This window comes from Drosophila miranda, chromosome 4 (assembly GCF_003369915.1).
Source record: "Drosophila miranda strain MSH22 chromosome 4, D.miranda_PacBio2.1, whole genome shotgun sequence".
NCBI classification, from domain to species: domain Eukaryota; kingdom Metazoa; phylum Arthropoda; class Insecta; order Diptera; family Drosophilidae; genus Drosophila; species Drosophila miranda.
Genome location: NC_046677.1, coordinates 20536577 through 20561391, shown reverse-complemented (window position 1 = coordinate 20561391; position 24815 = coordinate 20536577). Strand labels below are relative to the sequence as shown.

At 41.3% G+C, this 24815-nt stretch overlaps 4 protein-coding genes across 5 annotated transcripts; all 4 read left to right on the top strand.

Moving 5' to 3' along the window:
- Nucleotides 1-5264: 5264 nt before the first annotated feature.
- Nucleotides 5265-9227, top strand: LOC108163549. Of its 2 annotated transcripts, XR_004473061.1 has the most exons (5): nt 5265-5485; nt 5554-5639; nt 7123-7249; nt 7738-8750; nt 8824-9227. XR_004473061.1 is itself a non-coding variant. In XM_017298910.2 (4 exons), exons 1-4 carry the CDS (start codon nt 5425-5427, stop codon nt 8079-8081), a joined length of 618 nt encoding a protein of 205 aa, XP_017154399.1. In that variant the 5' UTR covers nt 5265-5424; the 3' UTR covers nt 8082-9227. The 2 variants fall into 2 exon arrangements, 1 of the variants encoding a protein (XP_017154399.1); XM_017298910.2 differs by having other exon boundaries at nt 7738-9227.
- Nucleotides 9228-10125: 898 nt separating this feature from the next.
- On the top strand, nt 10126-11775 carry LOC108163548 (dirigent protein 10). The gene is made up of 3 exons (XM_017298909.2): nt 10126-10419; nt 10671-11294; nt 11473-11775. Exons 1-3 carry the CDS (start codon nt 10350-10352, stop codon nt 11709-11711), a joined length of 933 nt encoding a protein of 310 aa, XP_017154398.1. The 5' UTR covers nt 10126-10349; the 3' UTR covers nt 11712-11775.
- A 2780-nt stretch (nt 11776-14555) lies between these two features.
- On the top strand, nt 14556-19164 carry LOC108164126 (cell wall protein DAN4). Its single transcript, XM_017299724.2, has 3 exons — nt 14556-14802; nt 17760-18293; nt 18357-19164. The coding sequence occupies exons 1-3, from the start codon at nt 14742-14744 to the stop codon at nt 18566-18568; spliced, it is 807 nt and encodes a 268-aa protein (XP_017155213.1). The 5' UTR covers nt 14556-14741; the 3' UTR covers nt 18569-19164.
- A 2450-nt stretch (nt 19165-21614) lies between these two features.
- Nucleotides 21615-23958, top strand: LOC108163106 (uncharacterized protein YBL113C). Its single transcript, XM_017298200.2, has 4 exons — nt 21615-21811; nt 22574-22683; nt 22753-23593; nt 23662-23958. Exons 1-4 carry the CDS (start codon nt 21748-21750, stop codon nt 23862-23864), a joined length of 1218 nt encoding a protein of 405 aa, XP_017153689.2. The 5' UTR covers nt 21615-21747; the 3' UTR covers nt 23865-23958.
- Nucleotides 23959-24815: the final 857 nt, after the last annotated feature.

Here is a 24815-nt window from a genome sequence, read left to right as displayed (position 1 = left end):
CAGTGTCTACGCAGGCCAAAAATAATAGGGCAACTTTGTTAGTTTTATTGTTGAGGCTGGGGAGGATGGGGAAAGGGAACAACCCTGACGACATGTTGGCCCATTAAGTCAAGCACAGAACCCACCCAAAGACCCACTGACTGGTGGTTTTTTTTTTTTTGCTGTGAACAGTAACTTTAATGCGCTGGCAGTTGTTGTTTGTCTTACCACAGACACAGATATACACTCTCACAGATATGTATACAAGATACTCTGTCTCACAGAAGGCTACTCGGACACAGAGACAGTCTACACTCACAGATACATCCTCAGAGCTACAGATACAGATACAAGTGCTAAGACGACCTACATGCGTTACATTTTGTGTTCTGTCGTCGCCAGTTCAAATAGTTCTGCAGCTTTTGTCTATGGGTGCGTTCTGTCGCCAGTTTGGCGCCCCTGGCCACAGCAACAGCACAGCATCCGCAAAGCATGCCAGGCCCCATGATCCGCCATCCGCTGTGGCCCCCACACCATCCCGAATCCCAACCAATGCTCGACCCTGCCCCAGCCTTGTCTCATGTCTGTGTTCAGTCGCTGGCTTCCTTTTATTTTTGTGGACAGCTTGGCGCCAACATAAAAAACATTGATTTTGAATTCACAGAGCGCCCTCGGGCCAAAAAATATTGCTCAAATCATTTATTACTGTTGTTGAAGAGCGTACTCAGCATCTGCTTAATTATTTAAACAAAGTTTTGTAGAGCAAGGAGTGCTACTTTTTTCCCAAAAACCTAATTATAGAAATCGAAAGAAAGTTTTCAATGATAATTTGATTGGCAAGGGTGTTATAAATGGCACTTAATAATAAATTATAAAGGTATTGTTTTTTTTTTCATTTATCATGATAATTCCGATCACAAGAAGGTATGGCACGGCTCAGAAAGCCCCACATATAGCGGTTAGCAGCTACAGATTTGAATTGTTTTATGCCTATTGAATTTTGCGACATGGTTTCTACATACAATTTCTACAAGCATTTTACATATTATTTATTGACATTAATTGTCCGCTACCTTCATGTTGCATACTTTCAGGCATGCGACTTTTGGCGAAAACAATTATTGAGGAAACTACGCATACGCGGTGTTGTACGAAACGAAAACATTTCTTCCCTCAAGTTTTAAGTTGTCTTCCTTCTTGTTTTCTCTGTGAACGTGTAAATATGAGTGCAATGCCATAATCATAATATTGTGCGAGTAGAAATTTCCATAATCAAAGTTGTTCTCAGTTTTGTTTTCCAGACACTTCTGAAGGGGTAATTGTCTGTGAAATCAGATGGGTTTTTATGTGGTGGTTGAACCAAATTTTCTTGGAATATATATAAAATAATTTTGAAGTTATATTTGTTTTCAAATTTTGAAAGTATTAGCAAGAGCTTATCACACATGCAACCAAATTTCTCTAAAATTATTAAATGAAATTTCCAAATTATATTTGATTAAAAACATTCTGCAAATGTTCATGTTCTTGTATCGCCTATTTTTACATATTATACAAGTATTTTGTTCTTTTTCTTAATACCATTGGCGCGATATCCTATCCAAGAACATCTTTCACTTTCTAATGATGTTAAAATCTCAACAAAGTTTTCGTTGTGCTCGCATACAATCTGTCTCTGGCATTCGTTAGCATTTTAGAGCGACTCACAGATTTCTTATGTTAATCAGTTGGATGATTTATATGTGGCTTTGCGTACTGCAAAAGAACATAAATATTTTTATTGTTGCCCGCTCGAAGGGAGTCACGTTCCGACCATGACGTATACGCAATCCGTAGGAGATATGTATTTTCACATGCCGCCTAGGATATTTTGTATTTACCACGCCCTCAACCGAAAGGCTGATTGTCGGAGATGGTGGTGATGATTCTGCCACTGCTGCTTCTGCATTCTAGGGCACGTGCAGAGAGAGACACCCACAAATTGCTGTCATAGTTCTCCCCGGGTGCTTCCACTTCCGCTACGTGCTCAGTCAGCTCATTGACCTGTAAATTGTAAAAGGCAAGTGGGAGAAGGAAATTCTTTTCCCTCTTTTACCAGCTTTTGTTCTCTACTTTTCGTTAGGGTCTACCTGAAGCCGCTGCTCGAATTGCACTGAAATTGCAGTCAAGTGCAAGCGATTGCTGGAAAAAATTACGTACTTTGTGCATTGTTTGCCTGTTAAATTGATTTTATGTGCTTTGCATTCTTCAGATGATCCATAAGGGATTATGGCAGAGCGGGGCGGACTCTGCTACATCGTATTTCTATGAGAAAAACAACACTTATAGATGAAGTACTTATAATATTTTCCCATATAACATGTTTTTTCGTCATATTTTCCATTTCTCTAGGTTACTTTTATGTCATGCACTAACTTTTCCCTTGAAAGTTTTTTATGTGCCATAAAATGATCAAAGCCATCCGCATATCACATAAAGCTTATTTAAATAAGTTATTCGACACAAAATGTATTTCGGTTTTAGTTTAAGGAAATTGAATCCCAAATCAGCCATTAAAAATACCCATAAAATACCTCCTCTATCAGAATATATAGTGCAGAATAATCCCCGTGAGTAGGGGAATGGATATCCATTGTGAAAGAAATTTTTATGTCTTGACTCTCCTTGCAACCCCAGCATTTGCAAGCGCATTTGTAGCGATTGATTCGCCCAGAAGCTGCAGATATGGCCAACGATAAAGTTTTATGTTTATTGCCGGCTATGGAGGTGGCTTGACGCTGTCCTTGGTCAATGCCAGTGCCAGTGCCAGTGGCAGTGGCAGTTAATTAGCTTCTGGAGAGAGCTGCCGGCAGCAACAGCCACGCGTGTACCTCAGGGCGTATACGTAATAAAACTCAATTAAACTAGAGTCAACAGAGAGGCAGAGACTGCCATTTACTGACGTTCTCTGCAGAATCTTTTATAGAACTGACATTTACCGACGTTCTGTTCGAGGATGTTCCATTAGCAACGTTGCTCCTTTTATTGAGCTTCGGTGGATTGTCGGAGATACTTAAACTGTAAATATTTCATAGCTGCGACTGCACAGGAAAAAAGTTTTTCAATTAGCATGCCAGGCGAAAAATTTCAACTAATTAAAGGCCATTTTGTGGGCGGAGGCGAAGCAACTTTTGACCCACAAATTGTTGTTACACATTTTCTTCTTTTTTTTTGGCAAGACAAAATTTATGGGCAGGCAAGGGCACGAAAATAAAAGCACGCTTTACGATGTGCACGGTTCGATGCAAAAGATAAGCAGGTTGTAAACCCAAGTCAAGTCGTGGCTATATGTTGGATATGGAGCGCTAGAGAGACCGTTGCAAAAATGTGTCAAGCTGTAAAAATCGAAAACATAACTTATGGCTGCCTCTAGCGACATGCCATGCATGGCCAAAGAAAACACAATAACAGGGCAGAGCTAACAACAACAAAGACTTGGAGAAAAGAATTGCTAACCGGAAACGGAAGCGTGCGTAAACATTCTTTAATTATGTCCTGTCGCTGTTAGCAAATGAAGTTGCGGCATGCAATGCCCGGGAAAATGGATGGGAATCGGAGGAATTATGACATCAACATGGGCGACCAGCAGGCGACGACGTCACCATCATCGCCATTGTCCAGACAGACCCCGACTTGCCCAATGTGTCCTTGTCACGCAGCAGTCGAAATGAATTGGACTGGCTCTGATTTCAGTTGGTTTTTTTTTTGGCACTCGGATTTACATTTTCCGCCATCCACCACGAGGCGGCAACAGGCTGCACTTTGGTGGCCGCTAGCCAAAGTTTCTGGAGCCAGGATTAACCCTGGAAATGGACGCCCCGAAAGGGTAATTGAAACAGATTCTGGTTATACATTTCGCTGGCAATTCACTTGCCAAAGAAACTTGTTGATTGGAGATTTTACAGTGTGGTTTTTCGAACGAAACTAATCCTGCGTCAGTGCTCTGTGTTTGCACGCACGCCATGTCAATATGTAAATAGAAGAAAAGAGTTTTTCTAGCCCAGAACAGCCTCCAAATAATTTTTGGCATAGGATTAGGCTAACAAAATGTTGGACTACCACAAAGCAAGTTCACTGCTGGGGGCAACCTACGCTACTAATCCCACTTTACCCCTACTATCCACCCCCAAACACTCACATATACTCGTGGAGAAACAAGCGACCACATTAGCCAACACTTTTGGCGGATTTGGGGCCAGGGCCGGGTTCGCGACCTACACCAATCACAGTCTGCATTGTTTATGATAAATTGAAACGCTTGCCGGCGTGCACTCTGCCCCGCGGGAGATACGGCTGTCATGGGATGGTAGAGCAGTAAACCCCTTTGGATAGCGATAAATAAGCGCCCACACCCAGGATGTCAGTGTAGTCGTCGTCGTAGTCGAGAGGCGAGGTCAGAGCCAGAGCCAGAGCCAAAGTCAAGCCGCAATGCAAAAAAGCGGATGAGTTTTTCGCTCTTGGGCGCCACTAATTGCTGCGCATTGTTGCGCCATCCTGTGGTCTCTAACCCCGTTCCTGAGACAACTCCCCAGGCACTCATAATTTCACAGAATCCCAAGGATCCATTTCCCCATCTCCATGGCTTCATGGCTCCACGGCTCCACGGCTCCCCCTCCGGTGTGGTGTCGCCACGCAGCTCGCTCTTCATTTTCCGCTTATTTTATGAATACATAATTTCATTTTGGCTCATCCGCGCCGAGTCCAGTTACTGATAGGTCAAATGGGTGGGATAAACCCCACTCCCTGGACTCCTCCAGGACATGGTTTATTGCTGCTGGTTTCAAGTGGCTTCTGGCCTTGCGGCCAAAAGAGTTTTTGGCTAAGAGATTGCAATATTCGAAAGAGGGAGGCTGCTGCCGCCGCTCTTTCTTTGACGAACGCTTCCCTACCAATCTTTTGGTTTTGCATTTCGCAATTTGAATAATTTTTCTCTTTTGTAGCCATGTGGGGGTACCCAAGATGTTATTACTGTCAGAATCAGGAGCCACTCGAGCGACGACGTTGACGTCGACGTCGACTACGACGCACCCACGCAATATACACCAGGAGGGAAGAAGGACGAAGGACGAAGGAAGCAGGACCCCCGAGACGACAGTAGTCGTTGCCTGTGAAGCCTTCGTTTGGTACATTCGTGCCCCAAAACGATGACGTCGCCCTCGTCGTACCCGTGGCTGTCGGTTCAGTCTAGCGTAGGTCCTCCTCTTGAAGGCAATTGCCTTTGCCTTTCTGGCTTCCAATTTCAGTTTTCATTTGGCCAGCGGCAGTGGCACAACACACCAGAAATTGTGGCAAGTGCGAACACAACTGAGTTGAGAGCTCAGGGCGCGAGTGGAATAAAATATTTGAAAAGTTTCCAAAAATTTAAATATAAATCAAAAACACAGAAGAAGAAAACACGTGCAAATAATGAGCTATAAAGAGTCGGCTATTTTGTGGCTGTTGGCCCTGCATTGCTGCATATCGTATGGTGTGTGTTACCTGTGGCTATATGAATGCTGAATTTCAAGTAAATCGAAATATCCTTATATCCTGCAGGCGCAGCCATACAGTGCTTTGTGTGCGATTCGAGCGACAATCCCAGTTGTGCCGATCTGGGTTCCAATTCGAGCATAGTGCCGGAGGTAAGTCGGTGAACAGATTACGAATTGCGAAAGGCTCATCCATCACCAGTCTGGGGATTGATTGATGATGTGGGACCTGTTGTTGAGTTGCGTATTCGAGAGGCCCGTCCCTTCTTGGGGGCACATTTTTAGCCCGGTCATTTCACTTAACCTTTTGCCAGCCTAATCACATCTCTCGTGACCTTAATCAAAGTGCTGGCACTCACAAATTAAAACTACATGGCCCATAAATCTAGCACCTTAAAAAAAAAACAAAACAGGAAAAACTTAGAAATAGACCCCACAAAAGCGGAAACGGAAACGTGCAACGTCGTCGTCCTCCGGCTCCGTTAAGTGAATTTTCTGTTACTGGCATCTCTCTCTCCCTCTCCCTCTCTCTCTCTCTCTATCCAAAAACTGCGAGTGGTGTCCCAGCGAGAATGCCAAGGCAAGCGACGGAATGAAAAGAACTTAACCCGGCCACGTGCCAAACAGTTGGAATACTTTTACAAAAGTCTAACAACGTAAATTTTCAGCACTTGAGTTCCTCTTTCTCCCCCTTTGTGACAGTTCTGTGTGGGAATCTCGTTAGCTCTTGGCACAAAACAATTAATTCAATTCTCTTGTAGAGCAGCAACTGCCAAAACGATTGCCATCTATGATTTGTAATCTCTGTGTAAAATAAAATTGAATTGGCAAAGAGAAAGATGTATAACAACGACTGCCAAAAAGGAATGGAATGAACAAATTCCTGGAATTCACAGAACAAAAATATATGTATGTTTGAAAAGAGATACGCGTACAACCAGATTATCTTTATTATTTAATCTGAAATGTTGGATAGACTAATTGCAATTCAATTGTACTCCTACAGTTTGTTCTGTTACACTTTATAAAAAAATTAAAACAAATGAACAAAGTAATTAAATTCTTCGATAATGATGAGAATTCCAGTAGTTTCAAGCATTAAGCGTAATCTTATGCTACTTACTTAAATTCCATTCTATTCTCGTACTACTATTGACTTATTCAAGCTCTAAATTCCACAGCAGTTGAGTAACTCAAAATATCATCAAGTGACTAAACCAACTTTAACGGGGAACTACCCACCTTTAATAAATTTCTGAGCTTACTTATATAGGCCATAGTTATGATTAGAGTGCCCTTATTTCTCCTCATGTTTGTGATATCTGTGTTGAGTGCAGGGCAGCGCAGTTTCAATAATCGTTATGTGAGTGCATTTTCCCCATTGATAGCGAAGGTCGTCTCGTCGCATCGCAATGCATCAACACTGATACTCGTATCGCTCATTGAACATATATTTATAGATAAGATAAATCAGTTACTAGCAATCACAATTAAGGCATTAATTACAGACTGGAGACAACATTGTAGTGAATGCAAATGCAAAGCGATCATTTCTCTCATTATTTCTAGTGAAAGTCAATCCTTTTAGTTCATAAAAGACACAATTCTTCAAGATGGTTTATCATTTTTGTTTCAGACCTGCACTTTGGACAAAATGAAGTCACTGGACACCTGGCTGTTTGATCTGAACAAGTTCTCCTACTTCGATAATGGGGCCAACAAGAATCCGCTAATGAATTGCCAAAAAGTTGTGGCCAGAGATCGTAAGTAAAGAGGGTTTTGAATGGGAAAAGGTTGACGACATGTTAGAGAAGAAGTGTTTGAAGTGAAAATTGAGACACATTTTTCCAAAAGAAAGAAAGGATATTGGATTGTGCCTAACCTTCGAATTAAGATGTTGTACGATTATCTGTCATATCTATATACATCTCACTCCATGATTCATTTATTGAATCTGAACCTCTGCTCTTTCAAATATTTGTCAGCCACAAAGTATATATCTGGTTTATGGCTGACTTTTATCAGAGAATGGTTTTGCGATACACATTTCGTTGCACATTTCGTTATCAGTTTTTTTTTACGACGAGGAAATGTTCAAATATACACACTTTTTATGAACCAGAATCGAAAAAACCTTTTTATAAACAACCGAGATTTATCGATTTATTTTCCTTGGAAAAATATAAACTGCACATCATTTTCACCAGAATATCATAGTTAGAGCTATCCGTTATCTACTTTCTTCCCACAGCTGACACCAGAAAGATCGTTACGGCTCGCTTTTGCCAGCTGGACACTGGAGACTCGGATGCCTGTGAGATTCTACGAAGCAAGCTGCGTATCACCAATGCGGGCGACAGCAGTCGGGATCAGGGCCGGCGGGAGCGGGACCAACAGCAGCGTCGCAAGGGCCAGCAGGGCTATGGCTATGGCCAGGAATCGTCCGATAATGACGAGGAATCGGAGGAGGATACCTTCTTCTGTGACATTTGCAGATCGGATCGGTGCAACGGGGCAGCGGCAGTGACGTTGACTTTGGGTTCGGTGGCGGCAATCCTTTTGGTAAACCTAATGCCAGGGCTAATACACTGTTGAAGGAGGTGTTGGTGGATGTATGGGTGTCTTATTGGTAGCGTTGGTTGCATTTAGGTTGAGTTACCGTTAGCGTTACCTTTACCGTTGCCGTTACCGTTTACTTTGTAAATATTTGAGTGCAATGTCGTTGACTTGAACAAGCCCTTTCAATGGCACTCGCCCTCGTCTCCCCGCATCTACAGACCCACGCCTGACCCTGCTCCACCTCTCTCTTTACCCTCTCCCCAACCCCTAGCCATGTAAGCACACACACACACAATCACACACGTTCCAATACACCGATACAATCCCACAAACACAGATACAGACACATACTCGACAACCTCAAAGAGAGAAAAGCTCATTCGCTTTTATTCCAAACAAATATGAAAACTTTCAATTACCAGGAGATGAGATGTTAATGGAAGGGAAAATGGACCTCTAAGGGATATGCTTATTCAAATATGTACTACATACTATCCCATACATACATATATCCCACATATATCAGGGATGGAGGACCTGTTCCATTAGCTCTTATTGTAGCTTTATTATATGTTGATTGTTATATTGATAATTGTTAGGGAAGATGAGTATAAGAATTCACCGATTGCCTTTAATTTTCATATTCATAGCAAGCAATATAGATGGGAATTATAAACATTAATACATATACATATGTATTCTTAGGTAACTTTAAATGTGCTTAAATCGGAGAAAACAACTCTAAGAGAATTCTAATATATTTTATGTTCAATTACAGAATTTATGGATTCGTTTCATAATGAAATTCCTTCAATGCAAAAACCGCACGCAGAAACAATCAACAAACAAATATTATACAAACAAAAATATGCGAATTTAACAAACAAAAATATGCAATAAATGCAACTAAATGTTCAATTAGAAATCAAGCAAAAAGAAGGATAAAACCCAAAAGCAATGCAATATATGATACGATATATATACATAAATGTAAACTGTAAATCTGTCAAGGGATGAGCACTGAGATATAGCTTAGATATGCCTACCAGCCACGCCCACAATACACACTCTGATTTTTAGTCAAGCAATCAATTCTGTTTAGTTCATAAGCGAATTCTCGAGTGGAACTAAGATCGAACTAAAATACTTAGCGAGCTCACGAATAAATGCTGTATGACAGTATAACGATTTTGTGTAAGACATTTCTACGACGCGATTGTGGGAGTATAACAGTCATAGATGTGATTCTTTTTGTGATACCCTTTAGGGGAGGTATAATATCATTCTTGCAGCGGATGGTCACAGTGGGATCTCACTCTTTGTGGCAAGATACTGTGGGTGTAAGTATGTTGAAATATTAAAAAGTATGACTATCTACGAAAGCATTTGAATTCCTTCCTCAGAACTTTATTGAGAGCTCTTACTGAAAGACTCTAATTATTGGGAAATGTTTGGTGTTTGGCAACATCCTGCTGAGATCTTTCAGAACATACATATATTCTTCATCATCATCAAGAGCTTAGATCATCGATGATCATGCCCTTATTTTTGAAGCGAAGAACTCTTTCAGTTTCAAATTTGCATGATTCACCAACTCTTCTGGATCATTACGATAACAAATTCTTTTCAGAGTAACATATATATTTCCAAAGCCAATTCAACTAAACTTCCTTTATTATTTTTAAGCATCTTCCCCTAAAGGTTCACCGAAATTGGATCAGTATATGATAAAGCAAACGCCTTTAGGTATATACACATTCGACTTTCATTTCTAGCTTGTTGATTTTTGACTTTTTTTCCCCAATCAAAGATAATTTTCCCATTACTCATGTAAGATGCTCGAGTGCAACATCCCAGGTCCCCTCGCCTTTCAATGCTGTCTCTGTCTTTCGCATTTCATTGGAAACGTCGTTGGCGATGCTATCGTCAGAGGTTATCTCTGTCGCCGGGCGGGACATGTTTCACCAAGGCAGCAAATTATTTTCTCTACCCACCGCCTCGTCTCCAGCCGCCACCATTGCATGATAGCCCAGAAATCTATTTTGATAGAGGAAACAACAGCCTCCTCCATTGCTGTCGATGTCTTCGGTCTGGCAGTTCCATTTGAATTTTCGGTGGCGCTTGCTGATACGAAGAGCACCAAAAAAACCAACCAAAAAAAGAACACCGGAACTGCGAAAGAAGCAGTACTTTTCGAGCCCACATTCTCATCCGGGGAGCGCTGCACACATCGAAGTTGTTGAATTTTTTGACGCGTTGACGGTTTGCAAATTGAAAGTTTTCTCCTTCGAAACACACAAAAGAATGCAATCGTTGTTGTTCTTGTTGTCGTTGCTGCTTCTGGCGTTGGTTTTCAGTGGATCAGGTGTTTCAGGTATGTATAGCACCAGGTGGTGTTCTGTTGGCCATAAATCACACGGCACTAAGCCATGGCACCCACACCGTTCCTATGCTAATTGATTGACCCCAAACAAAAAGTTGCTCATACGCACCGTTGAACCCTGCCAGGGGCCCAGGCAGGGCGGATTACTCATCCGCCTGATAAGAGCTGCTGATAAGACCTATCACGGTCGCACTGTGCACCAACCCACAACTAACCCAAGGTCGTCGTGTGTGCTTTTCCAGCTCTGCGTTGCTATACCTGTCAGGACTGCGATGAGACGGCCAAGCTGAGCGAGATGGAGGTGTGTAGTGCCTCGCCCACGTCTGCGAATGGTGATGGAATGCTCATGGCTTCCATTTCCAGCCAGAGCCCCAGTGTGAGTCCATCCAGTCCTGCTGCTAGTCCGGCTGCCAGTCCTGCTGCTAGTCCTGGTGCTATTCCAGGGACAGGTTTGTCCAAGCCCCCAGCTGCTCCTGCTGCTGCTGCGAATAATGGTAGCGAGGAAGAGGATGAGGACTATGACAGCGATGAGTCAGCTCCAAATGCGGCACTGTCCCCCATAGGCATAGGAGCAGCTGCTGCAGGAAATGGAGTTGGTGGAGGAGTACCCGGAGCAGCAGTGGGAGCAGGAGGGGGAGCAGCAGTTGGTACAGGAGTGGGAGGAGGAGCAGCTGCAGGTGGTGCTGCAGGTGGTGCTGCAATCGGAACCGGAACCGGAGTTCGGCCCGGAGCTGCTGCCTCTATTGACAGCGAAGGCGACGAGGACGAAGACGAGGACGAGGATGAGGACAGCGATGATCGACGCAGGCGTAGAACCGTCAGACAGGTGTCTGACATTGCCGTGTGCTACACAGCCAGGCTCCAACGTAAGCATCCACCTTATCGTACAGGCCATTCACATTGCTGCATCGATATTGATAAGATAGTAGCGAGTAACGATGACTGAATCATCGACTGACATCCTCCGTGACATTATCGCAGCAATGTGAACTGACTTTCACCGAGACTTTATCAGTTAGCTAACCCCCTTGATATATCCCCCAGGTAACGATACCGTGATCACTAATCGGGGCTGCACCATGGCCAGGTCGGGCAATCAGACCGCCGCCTGTGATGCGCTCTTCGACAACTGGAGCGTGGTGGGGTGTCAGCTGTGCGAGGAGAATGGCTGCAATCAACCCATTGACGTAACCATGGGATCGATGTATGCATCTGGCTCAAGGTCGACGTCAGCCCAATGGACAATCTCAGCACTGACGCTACTGGCGATTCTTGTGGCCTAAACTGCGGAACGGACGGAGCGGGGGATTGATAGCGAAATATATAATATATGGCCCCAAAACAGAATTCCAAGTCTGAGTTGATTTTTGGAATCGCAGTTGGGTGATTTATGAGAGGTTTGATTTGATTTTCGTCTATTTATGGCACACTTACGCCAATGTCTCATAAAAATGGCAAAATTCGGGAGGCAATGAGAGCACCTGGGCTATTTTGGCATAATTGTTTAATTGGCTTCGATAAGGCACATGTATAACTATGGTTTCCCTCTTTTCTGGTTGGTGGGAAAGTGCCCACTCATTGGGGGCCGCTTCATGTTCATTCAACCTGGAACTTGTAGGCGGGCGAAAGCACTATCAGAATCGAATCAATTAGGTTCGGACGATAAGTCATCCATCCAGGCACGCAGGCTATGACGATGAGGCGAGGGTGCTCCCGTACGCAGTTATGCGGTTAGAATTTTCAAATAGAACTCAATGACTTCATGCAGCTAATAAACTGATAAATTGATAAACTGATACACTGCCCAGAGCCATTTAGCCTGATAAGCGATAGGTAGTCGAGTGGCAATTGCAGCCTTAAATTTCTACAAGATTTATGGCGCCATAAGAGGACAGGACTGGACTGAGATTGATATTGATATTGAGAGTTCTCAATCGGGCGATGAGCAACTCGATGATGAGGAAGCTCGATTTCAGAGTGCGGTTTGTGGCGGGGATTCGCTTAAGGAAACTTGTTCTAAGCAGACAAACGGTTAAATCAACTGCCAAATTTGTTATGTTGCTCATAACTTTCACATATATAAGTACTATATACAATACGAGTATCAAAGTGGATGGGGGTTGGGCTCGTGTTGGGGGCATTTTTTTGCTTCCCCGTTTTATTTTCGTCAATGCTGCCTCACAACTTCCGGGCCGCAGTTGTAATGACGAACATGCCCAAAAGGCTTTCAAAATTCTCCGCTTGTCTTGGGGCTTTTTGTTGACGATTCTGAACTGTAAAGAGCACTCTTCTGGGGGTAGAGAAAGAGCGATATCGAGACTGGCAGTCAGAGCAAGAGAATCGTCACTCCGCGCTTTACGTGATGTCGCCGACACTTGGATTGATATTTTATTCCACTTTTTGGGAAGTTCAGCTTTTTATCTCCCGTCTGCGGCTCTCAGACTGATGCGTCAGTTGTCTCAAGCGGCACTAAACAGATCTACTGACTATTCGGCACGAACCCCCCAGATGAATGATATACTCGTATATATGCATATTGAACGCACGATTTATGATGGTCTCTCGACCATCAGAAAACCATTTCAGGGCCAATAGTTATAGCCGCTAAAAGAGAAAGAGAACGAAATGTTTTGTTGCACTTGGGCAGTTTTGTTGCGAAAAACAATTCAATAAATCTTAAATGTAATAGGGAAAAGTTAGAAGCGAATTCATCTCCTAAATTGAATATGTATTTTGATGAAAACTGATGTATTCTAAAAAAACCGAACTCTTTTCTAATTAAAGCATTGAATAACCTGTTAAATAATTCATCTCTTCTTTTTCCGTGGATCTCCACAGGTTCTAAGATTGTTATTTTCTTAGCAAACTTGTTCTCTTTTTATAAGCACATAATTGTTGTTTCAGCTCATCTCTCCATGGGAGAGCTCGTATATTCTTTTGTTATTATTGATAATAAAATAGATAGAAAATTTAAAAATAAAAAATAAAAGAAAAGAACACAATATATTTGTATTCAAATTAAAAAGAAATGTTTCTTATAAACAAATCAGTGAAATTTATTATATATATATACATATGCAGTTTTGTTTGCAAATATATACATGTATATTCACACCTGATAAAACTCACCTTATCGGTTGACCTCTATTTGCCAGCCAGCCCGTCTTCACCCTGTTTTTGTAGGTCAGTCTGGGAATTTCATTAACTTTCGAGTGGATTCGACCTTGCTGCGCACTCGACTGGAACATATCGTAGGTGTATAAGCTCGTGCGACTCCAAAGTTCTTTCGCCCCACCCAACTCTCACTCCTTCTCCCGCGCCGACGACAAGGTGTCAATAGGATGAGCCAATAATATTTCCATCAAAATATCACTGTTAATTGTTTGGCTCTGTCTCTGTCTTTGTCCAATCCTGAGTTTGTTTGCTTTGCGTGATGTATGTATTTTTGATATTGAATAATAATCATGGGACATCAACAGAGTTAATATTCAAGAAACGAAGTTTGCGAAAATTGCGAGCGAGTATATATTCCATTAATTTTCCCATTAAGAGGAAGTGCACCGATTCCATTTGCTGACTAAGAATAAGTATCGTATCGTTACTCAATTTTGAGATGGAAAGGAACGGAATCACTTACATACATGGCAAATACCTAAGAAGCGATCGCATTGGAGACCCAACGAGAAGTCATCCTTGAGAATCAAAGAGTTAACAAAAGAAATTTAAGAAAAAATAGGTTCAATCAAATCTAAACGTAATGAATGGGTTAGAATAAGTCCCCGCAACTGAATCATATGAATGGGAAAGACCTGACAACCGATCGGCCGCTACCGTATCGCTATGTAAAGAACCTAAGAGAAAAGAGCCCCCGGGAACGGAAGAGAATCGGTAGAACAAACAACTCTCTTTCGATTTTACTTTCAGGCAATTAAATTTTGCGCGCTCGCCGATTCTGCATTATAAATTAATTTTTTATCAATAAAGAAAAGAAAAGTAAAACTTGTTTTACGGTCTCTCCATTGGTCGCTCTCCCACTCTCTCAGCGTTGGAGCTGCTGGCGCCGTAGCCGCTGTCGCAGTATAAAACTCTATAAAAAGTCTGAAACAAATCACAAGATTTTCAGTTAAATTTGAGAATTTGCAAACTGCGGTCGACCCAGCACACAGACCAGATATCGCGAAAACAAAAGACACAAAGTGCAAAAGTATAATAAAACCAATTAGTACATATACTATATCATCTGTGGGACTCAGATTTATATAAAATATATATCCGAAATATATATTTTAAAATAAAACCAAACATACAGCACCATGCCCAGCAAAAGTCACATCTTTTTGGCCAGCTCTCTGCTGTTGCTACTCGCGTTGCCAGGTAAGGACTATACTCGAAGTTGCCGAAAGAGTATACTAGAGTATCGGGAAAAGTGTCGTGATAAAATTTGATGGGTATTTCTTGGAGAAGAAGTGATAAATATATCTGATGGCATACTAAGACCCAAGGAAAAACTGAAATATGCACAAAAAGTGTCATGATAATATCGCATATCATTCGATTCTAGATATTCTGGACATCTAGATAAATTAAAATATTCAAGTCGTGACATTACCGATATCTGGACAAACCATGCAAGTATATCCGATATCAGATAGAGCCCCCCAAGCCGTAGGCCCAGCCAGAAAATCATATGATGTCTGATAAAAAGGTCTTGTGGCTCTTGAATTGCTGCTGCCGCTATAAATAAATGAAATTTGTGTATCAGATTTTATTAGTACATAAATGTGCAGCGGCAAAACGCGCATTCGAAATGAATTTAAAATTCAAGATCATGAGCGGTTTCGCCATCGAATTTTGAATATCAAACAGCGACAGAAACAACGTCAGCCGACGCAGACGACATTAAAAAGAGTAAATTAACTCTTCTTTTTTTGCTGTTATTATTAAATTGTCATAAATAATGCAAAGATTGTTGCCAATTTGCGGGCATTTCAGTTTTCGATTGTGATGCGGAAATGTCATCCGACTGGAATTGTTAAGAGTCAGGCCCCTACGCCATGCCTACTAGAAGTGCCATAGGTCCCCTCTAATTTATGGCCCCGATGAAAACTCAGTCAGTCAGCTGCAGTTCGTGCAGTTTTTCAAATGGAAATGAACGAAAATACTGAACAAATACAAAATATTATTTGACATTGAGCTGGCGCGCCAGGCTGTCCGCTAATTGGAAATGTTATAGTTACACTTAACACATTTTGCAGCAGCAGCGGCCCGAAATGGGAAAACTTGTCTGGCCCATTAGCACCGCTTAGAAAATACCTACCTCGCTCGTAGCCAAGGGGGAAAAAACCTGAAATTCTGTAGTTTTTTCACAACAATCTCTTGACGCAATTGCGAACGATTTAATCTGGGACTGTGGGGTGTTAGCCGGGTTCTGGGGGAGTTCACCAAGTGTATATTACCTGACAAATACAGAATGACTATTAAAAAATATGTATATTTCCTCTTAAGAAAATAACTTTCCACGTATTTGAGATTTATATTCCAAAAGGTATTCCAGTATAAAAAGGGATAGTAAGGCGTTAGCTGAGATATATGTCTATCTGTTATCTGTATTTTTGGGAGACCATATTCTGGGTGAAGCCAGTTTGAAGTAGCCTCATTAAAGAATTTCAAAAGAGAGATATATAAATTTAGGAGCAGAAAGATTTCTTGTCTATGGGAAACTCTTTGCAAAAAGATATACATATTTTAGTAATCGTTGGGCTATGAAGAGATCAAGTGGTTAGGTAAGATATATGGCGTATACTATATTGAATATTGTTTTGTTGTTAGATGCTAAGGGAGGCCTGTAAAGACGCAATAGAAATGGTTACACAAACTTCAATAGAGGCTGCACTCTGGCTCAAAGATTCAATTAAATATGTGCTGTACAAGTCGGCACTTCCCAACAGCAAGCAAGCTTTTACGATCCAGAGAGTATATGGACTTACATAAACCGTCTAGAACTCTGGAAGCTAAACAATTAAACAAGAATTAAGGCTTAATATTAATAAGTAAGTCAAATGCAAAAGTCAGATGTGCAAATTCCAGAATGGAGAGGTTCGGTGGCGCTTATCACGTGCCATTAAACCCACAACAAGCTGTGCCTCACCCCAAAAGGCGGCCATCAATCAGAATGATTTATGATAAATTAAAAAAGAATAAACACCAAAAAATAATATTATAAATTAAAACACGACAAAAATTGTCCATCATTTTAACAACAAACAAAAATTCCCAAATATTGGGATCTTATCTATAGGGGAACAATCAAGTTGAATAATATCTATAGGGAGAACAATCAAGTGGGGATTTTGTCTATAGGGGACTAGAGTCAACAGGTGTTGACACTTGGTCCACTCATAATAGAAAATAAAGAGATTATAGATCCATCGGAAAGTAGTTAAGAGAGGATTTATCGATTGTGAAAGGCACAGTCCACAGGAGAATTATGTATAGGAAGAACTGTCGAAAGAAGATTCCTATAGGAATAACAGTTCACAGGAGAATGAATGAACAATCAGTTTGAGAATTATCTACAATAAGCGAGGGAATAATCTATAGTGAAATTAATACCATGGGGATTTATCTATCGGAAACGCAGTCAGTGTGGATTTATCTATAGCGAACGCAGTCAAATGGTGGTTTAGGCCTATTTGAATAATCTTACGGGAGCCATTGTAAGGGTGAGTCACCTGCTATCTCCGCTGATAGTTCCGCATCCACATCCCCAGATAACACTATTAGGGCAATTATGGCAATGTACCCATCCCGTCCCGATAAGTTTGTCTGTTTACCTGTTTGACGCTGGCAAATATTTGTGCAAGAGTTGCAAATGCAAATTGCTCAAATGAAAAATTCCAACAAAGTAGTTGCTGCTTAAGAACAAATACACTGATGCCAAAGAATGGACAAATAATACGCCAAAGTCGGCGGTTTATAATTTGTGTTGATTTATGACCCTCACATGATCCACTCCGCGCCCTGTCATCGGTCGGTGTTTGCCCAAGCTATATATTGAGCACTTTTAACTGATAGATAGCTTTTCCTGGATAAGAGCACATGTACAAAAAATATGGGCAAGGCACCCAGACAATAACGAATAGGGAAATAAAGAAAATTGTATACATGAATCACATTCAGATGATGGATAGCTTTTTTTGGGATATGAATATATCAAAAAAGGTTAAGACCCACAATATATTAAGAATAGGGAAGTACAGATTGCAGATCGATCGATATACATATATGATACAAGTATTTTGGCAAACACCAACTTTTCCTGCTATTTGCAGCCATTAATGCCGATCTCATGTGCTATGTTTGCGATGATTGTGCTAATCTGCAAAAGGACACACCACTACTGGCCTGCAATGATGACTTTTTCAATCAGGGCGGCAGCACTGAAGCCTCCACAGTGACCACCACCACCACAACGGAGGCGAGCACCACCACGACACAAGAAAGTACGACTGTGGAGAGTACGACACCGATGGAGACGAGCTCCCAGAGTACTACCGTAGAGACCAGTCCCGCCACCACTGAAGCATCAACCACCACAGTGGTGACTACGACCACGGAACTGATCACAGAGAGCACTGCGAGCACAGAGGCGCCTGCACCGACGCCACCGACAGCTGGACCGGTCGAGACCACTACTGGATGGCCAACGCCGCCCGCCGAGGATCTGTTGGCTCTGGCGGCCAGGAACACCACACGTCTGGTGGCCGTGGAGACCGAGAGCACCACACCATCGATGGCCATCAGACAGCGACGATCGGTGGTCGATACGGAGTACACCTTCCATTGCTACTCCGTTCAGGCTAAGGGTGAGTAGACTATATCCGAACAATCTCTAAACCAAGACTAATCATTCCCTTTCCTATCAACAGTCAATGGCACCCTGATCACAGATCGCGGTTGCTCCCGCGTCGGCACCTATGAGGCTGTCTGCGAGCAGCTGCAGCGCCAGAACAACGGGACGGAGCTGTCCAACTGCGACCCCTGCAGCATGAATGCCTGCAACGGCAGCTCCACGCTCCAGGCATCGCTCCTGGGATCTCTTATGCTGGCCATCGTAGCGGCTGCACTGCATCGCAACTAGAGACCAAGTCATCATCATCATCACCCGGTGCTACAATTTAGTATTCCTCGTTTCTTTAAGACAACACTCCCACACACACCAACAAAAGACACACTCATAAGACAGCACTCATCGTTAAGTGATTCGAAATTTTATATAATTTTTAAGAGACACACAAAAACACACACAACACACACGCAAAACGAATATCGAAATATATACAATTGTATTTGTATAAACTAATTAAAGCTAACCAAATGTGAAGCATAAGGAAAAAACTTAATAAATACATAATATTTAGTTTTAAAAGGAAATCCAATTAGTTTCAAAATTTGCCAAACATTATCAAAGAAACTCCAGAACAGGTTCGGAAATGCGTTCGTTCTCGACTCCATAAACTATACAAATTTTATCATAAACAGCCGTCTGGATTTCGAGCCCGAGCAGAGATATGGCAGCCAAAAATGTACGATATATTTTCCACTTTAACAGATATGAATTGTTGTGGCCATAAACTCTTCTGAATGTAAAGACTAGATCTGCAATACATTCTGACAGACAACAAACTTATCCAATAAAAGAACTCTCGCTGTGTCTTACATATACTAACAGACAAAGATACAAATATTACTATTAATGTAAGAAGGAGTGGGCAAGCTGTCCCATTGAAGGAGCAGTGGTTAGCAGCGGGGAACAGCAGTCACTGCAGAGCAACACCAGTCACAGCAGAGGAAAAGCAGTCACAGCAGAGCGAGATAAACAGCAGACGAACAGCAGACAAGCAGCGAAGGCAGGAGGAGAGTACCGCAGAGAAGAAGAGGAACAGAAGAAAGACTAGACTACCAGACTAACGCGTTTTAATAATATCAATAAACTATCATCTAAATAATACCTTAAATTAATATTAATATTGTATAACGCTTCCATTACAGAATATTGTGATTGGCCAACTATTAAAGTCCAGAATGAAGCGAGATAAATTCGTATAAAATTCAAATCCTTTTTGTAATATCTACGAGTCTGTTCGTTGGATATTTTTTTCTTATTCATATATATAACTATTATTTTTGTTTGGCAGCCCTGTCCTTTTTACTGAAACGCTGAATGGTAATCCATTCCTTTAAATTTGAATACAACAATTACAGCTTTGCAATTTTGTAGCCATCACCTTATCATTTCCTGAACTACGGCCGAAAGAATAAACTTGCAGATGACTATGGCGAGGATATACATATATCTTATCTGCAGTGCAAACAGATAATATCGTTTGCGGATTTTATATTGAAATACAACCCAAATTAAGATACATATTGGTGTGGCTAGATGAGTACATCGACGGCAATCTTATCAGATTCTTAGATGATTAATAAATAATGCATTCTGGAATAATGCATTGGGGAATCACTTTTGCACTTCAATAGCAATGTCACGTATACGCGCGAGGAAAAACGTTGCGTATACGCGATGGTTCCGTTTTGATTCGTTGTGCAAACAGCCCCGATGACAGAAGCAGAACCAGAACCCATGCGGAGGCATACTTTTAGGCCATTTGTGCTATACAAATTTGTCCAAGACAAACGCAAAACGAAAAGTCCCACAAAACCAAACCGAAAAACAAAAATCAAACACAAGACAACAAAAAAGACTTCACATCGATAAGATAAGATTTCATTATACAAATTTTGGTACTTTTTGGTCACACTGAATGAAAATACATCGCGACCATGCGTAAATCATTAGGATTGCTTTATGGCCCCGATTTAAATACTACAGCGGCTGATAAGTAAGTTCAACTAAAATGCTCAAGTATTTAACGGACAAGCAGGCGCACCGCGCACTTCAACATGGAATTCCCATTGTTAAAGACATATCTCAAGTGTTTTACAGATAAAATTGAAACTTACAAGTAATTAGTAATGTTTCATGAGTGACAAATCAACTTATGATTCGATCTAGAGTCGTCAGGTTAGGTCTAGTCAATAGAAAACGGGGTGTTTCACATAGAGAGAGCTCTATATTGCGCAGGTCAAACCTTTCGATCTTTAGTCAAACAGAAATTCCTATAGAAACAGTCCCGTGCACTGGTATGCATGATATGATTACCATTCATATCTATAAGGCTGCTGTCCAAAAAATAATATGAATCATTGCAAATAAATGTACGAGTATTAATCGTTATTCGACCAAACCGACATTGTGGTTTCGTTCCTTTATCGAAGTTTGATATTCAATTGGCCAAAGGTTCGCAACGCAGCCACGTATATGTACATGACTGCAAAATATTTAGTTTATATATTTGCCTATCACAAACGTACTATACGTTCACACATTTATTTGGTTAAATATTACTCAGCAACAGCCATAGAGCCTGGCACCGGCTTAGATGCCTTAGAAATCGATTAGACTGATTAGATATCTTTCGCAATAAATTAAATACTAAGCGAGCAAAGATTTTCTAGATATCCTCGAGCGTAGGACAGTCGTCTGCATGCCGCCAAGGGGTCTCTATGGTGTATGCGAATATCTAGGGGACCATAAAGTTTTTATCTGGAACTTTCCGCCAAAGGTGAACTGCAATTAAATGGGGAGTGCTTGTGTGTCATGGGTTTGGCCGTCTTCGAAGGATCCATAAAACTTCCAGAAGTGCCAAAACCAGCTAATTGCTTAACAGTCACCGTACATTTAATCTATATCTAATCGAATTATAAGTTCTAGGAACGGACAAAAACCCAATAATAAACCACTCGGGTTAGTATCCTGAGGAAGTGAATGACCCAAAGAATCGTCAAATTTTACCAATCATATACATTGGCTATCAGGATTTGTATGACCGCCTTATCAACAGGAAGGTGGCCCCCACATAATGATGGGCAGATTCGGGGCAGTTCCGTCCGTCCACAACCTAGAACAATACAATGCCTGAATGCTGTTCCCCTCTTTACTGCTCTGTGCTGCTCTGCCCAGCTCCGCTTTTGGGGTTTGCTGCCTCTGCTGAGCTGCTATCGCTTATCAGTGAGGGCGGCGGCTCGAACTGCGAATGATAAAAAAGCCATGTTAACATTATATTTAATTGGTAGTTCCCATTCAGCCGTCGTGCGGTACTGTTCTCGTTTCTCGACTGCTCTTTGCCTCCATCCAAGGATCATTCACACACTCACAGGATCCTTCGGTTAATAGAATAATAGAAAAATACTCGCAAAATGCGTTCGCTCACTGTTACCTTCCTACTACTGGCGTTCTGCGCCTCATCCACTCTTGGGAAAGGTGCGACTTACTTATTAACAAATTTCTAAGTATCCAGTGCACAGTGCAAAAATAATAGAATAATTTAGACTTGAAATTTAATGATTGATTTATCGCGTGTCAATGTCAGGAATGGAAATTACTTCATATTCTATGGACTGTTTTAGTTTTGTGAAAGAGAGAACATGGGCTCGGTCTCCTTATCAGCCATGTTTGCACCGACTTCCAGTGAAGAATATGCCATGGCCAGTGCCATTATTGTAATTAGTTTTGTGCCACCAATAGCTTCTAACCTCAATGAAAAAATTGCGAAGGCATAAACAATATTGGAAAATATATTTTATACTGACTCATCAAAAGCTCTCCTGCACCTCAAAAAATTGATCGAACGATTATTTCATCAGAACAGCATTATCAAACTTCAAATAATATCTTTTAATTGAGTATCCAGATATATTCAGTGATATTTTATGAGTTCCCACACGAGCAACGTATATATCGTACTTTATCGATATGGAATAGCTTAATATATCAACTACAAAGGCTGCTGTCCGATAAGAGGTCATAAAATTATGTAGAGATATTTGTGCTGTTTCCAAAAACGTGTCCAATAGGTTCTCATATAAGGGAAGTGATGGGAAGATCGCTGCTATCGATCGTTTTTGATAAAACATTCCCTGCTTTTTGGTGACGGCGGAGTAGTCACGACAGCAGTACAATCTATATCTTTTTTGGCCCTCAAGCACTCTGTATACCCTGATTTACATTTTATTTACCCTGCAGAAAATGTCCTGGAATGTTACGAGTGCATCGGCAGCCAGTGCGACGATCTGAACTTTGTGAAGGTGGTTAGCTGTAGTGCGGATGATGCGCCAACCGATACGACAACAGAGGTAAGACACCATTCTGCCAGGGAAAATTATTTTAATCAAGCGTAATCCAACTGTTCTTACTCTTTCTAGGATGAACCTTCAACCGGTCCTACAACGGCAGCTCCGATAGCTTCTACACCTGATGGATCTACAGCTTCTACACCTGATGGATCGGACGGTTCTACAGCTGGTGGATCGACCGATTCTACCACGGACTCTTCCACCAATCCTGTGACTGATTCTACATCGAATGAAACTACCGATTCTTCAACTAATGAAACTACCGATTCTTCAACTAATGAAACTACCGATGCTTCAACTAATGAATCTACCGATTCTTCAACTAATGAAACTACCGATTCTTCTACTAATGAAACTACCGATTCTTCAACTAATGAATCTACCGATTCTTCAACTAATGAATCTACCGATTCTTCAACTAATCAATCTACCGATTTTTCAACTAATGAATCTACCGATTCATCAACCAATACTGCAACTGATTCTTCTACCAATTCTGAAACTGAATCAACCAATTCTGAATCTACCGATTCATCATCAGATTCTCCAACTGATTCTTCAAGCGATTCCACAAGCGATTCCTTAACCGGTTCCACAACCGATTCGTCAACCGATTCGTCAACCGGTTCCTCAATCGATCCTTCAACAGATTCCTCAACCGATTCCTCAATCGATTCTTCAACAGATTCCTCAACCGATTCCTCAACCGGTTCCTCAACCGATTCTTCAACAGATTCCTCAACCGATTTCTCAACTGATTCCACTACCGATTCTGCAAGTCGTAGCAAATCGTTGGCTGCTATGGCCACAGATGTTTTGCTCCAGAACTATCGCACCATTTCCCGTGCTCGAAGGGACACGGATGGTACTATTAAGTTGACTGCCTGCTACAGTATTATGATGGGTGAAGGTATGTATAAACCACAGAACCACACGTAATTTTGAACTGAACCACATGTCCTTTTTTCATTCCTACAGTGAAACATCTCGGCTGTGTTCGGGTTTTGAATGGTCTGAGTGGATGTGAGGCGGTACGAAAACAAGTCGGTCTTCCGAGTAATTCCAGCGGCGATAATTGCGAGCTCTGCTTTGAAGATCGATGCAACGGCAGCACCAGTCTACGTGCCTCTCTGGGCATGTTGCTCTTACTCCTGGTGGTGGGTGCGAAGAACTTCTTCTAGAAACAGTTCCTGAGGGGTGATGGTGTGAACTTCCATAAGTTGTATTATATATTGATTCTTAAATACTATTAAATACAAAATTTAAAACCATTGACTGGAATTATTCTTAATAAAAGCAGTCCCACAAAAACTCTGCAAGTCTTTCCTTTTTATAATACTCCTTTCCCAATAGCCACTCAACTATCAATAGCCAATCAACATCAGTTTTTTCGACTGCCATTCAATAAAATATAACAGAAAAGTGAACTTTTTGATCTCTCCGAATGCAAGATTCCACACAATTCACACGATTCGCAAAAAGAATCATCGACAAATGTATTATTTAGGAAAGACGTTGAAAATCCCCTAGTTTCGTGGAACCTTATCTAATCAAAATGATCACTTACGGATCCTAAATAAAGAAAAGAAACAATAAGATATTATTATTTTTTATTATCAAAATTTCTTCGTCCTTATCTATATCTTACTTACTGTCCATTGTCTGAGATTGTTCTGATTCTGATTAATTGTCTGGTGCGGATGGTCGAGGGTAAATATTACTCTGCTGGGTTAACACATAACTCCATAAATGCAAGACTAATATATATAACACTTTCATATTTTCAGAGAATTTTAATCAATTTACCAAAAATTGCACTAAGTCCCTCATGTTTCTCTGGAAGTTGAAATTGTCAGCACTGATTATACTAAGGATCAGTGCTTACTTTCGATTGTCGTCGTCCCTAAATCCTACTACCCTACCTAGCCTTAATGTACTTTGCGAGCGGTTTTTTTTGTGGAAAAATTCCAGCCTTCGTAAATTAATAAAAATTCTGATTAATGGGCAACCATTAAAAACGTAAACGGACGTGTTTTACTGACTCCGATCCCCCCAGCGATCACGACCGCGACAATCCACCCGACTATGGATTCATCCGAAGCCTACATAACACATAAATACTAGTATATCAT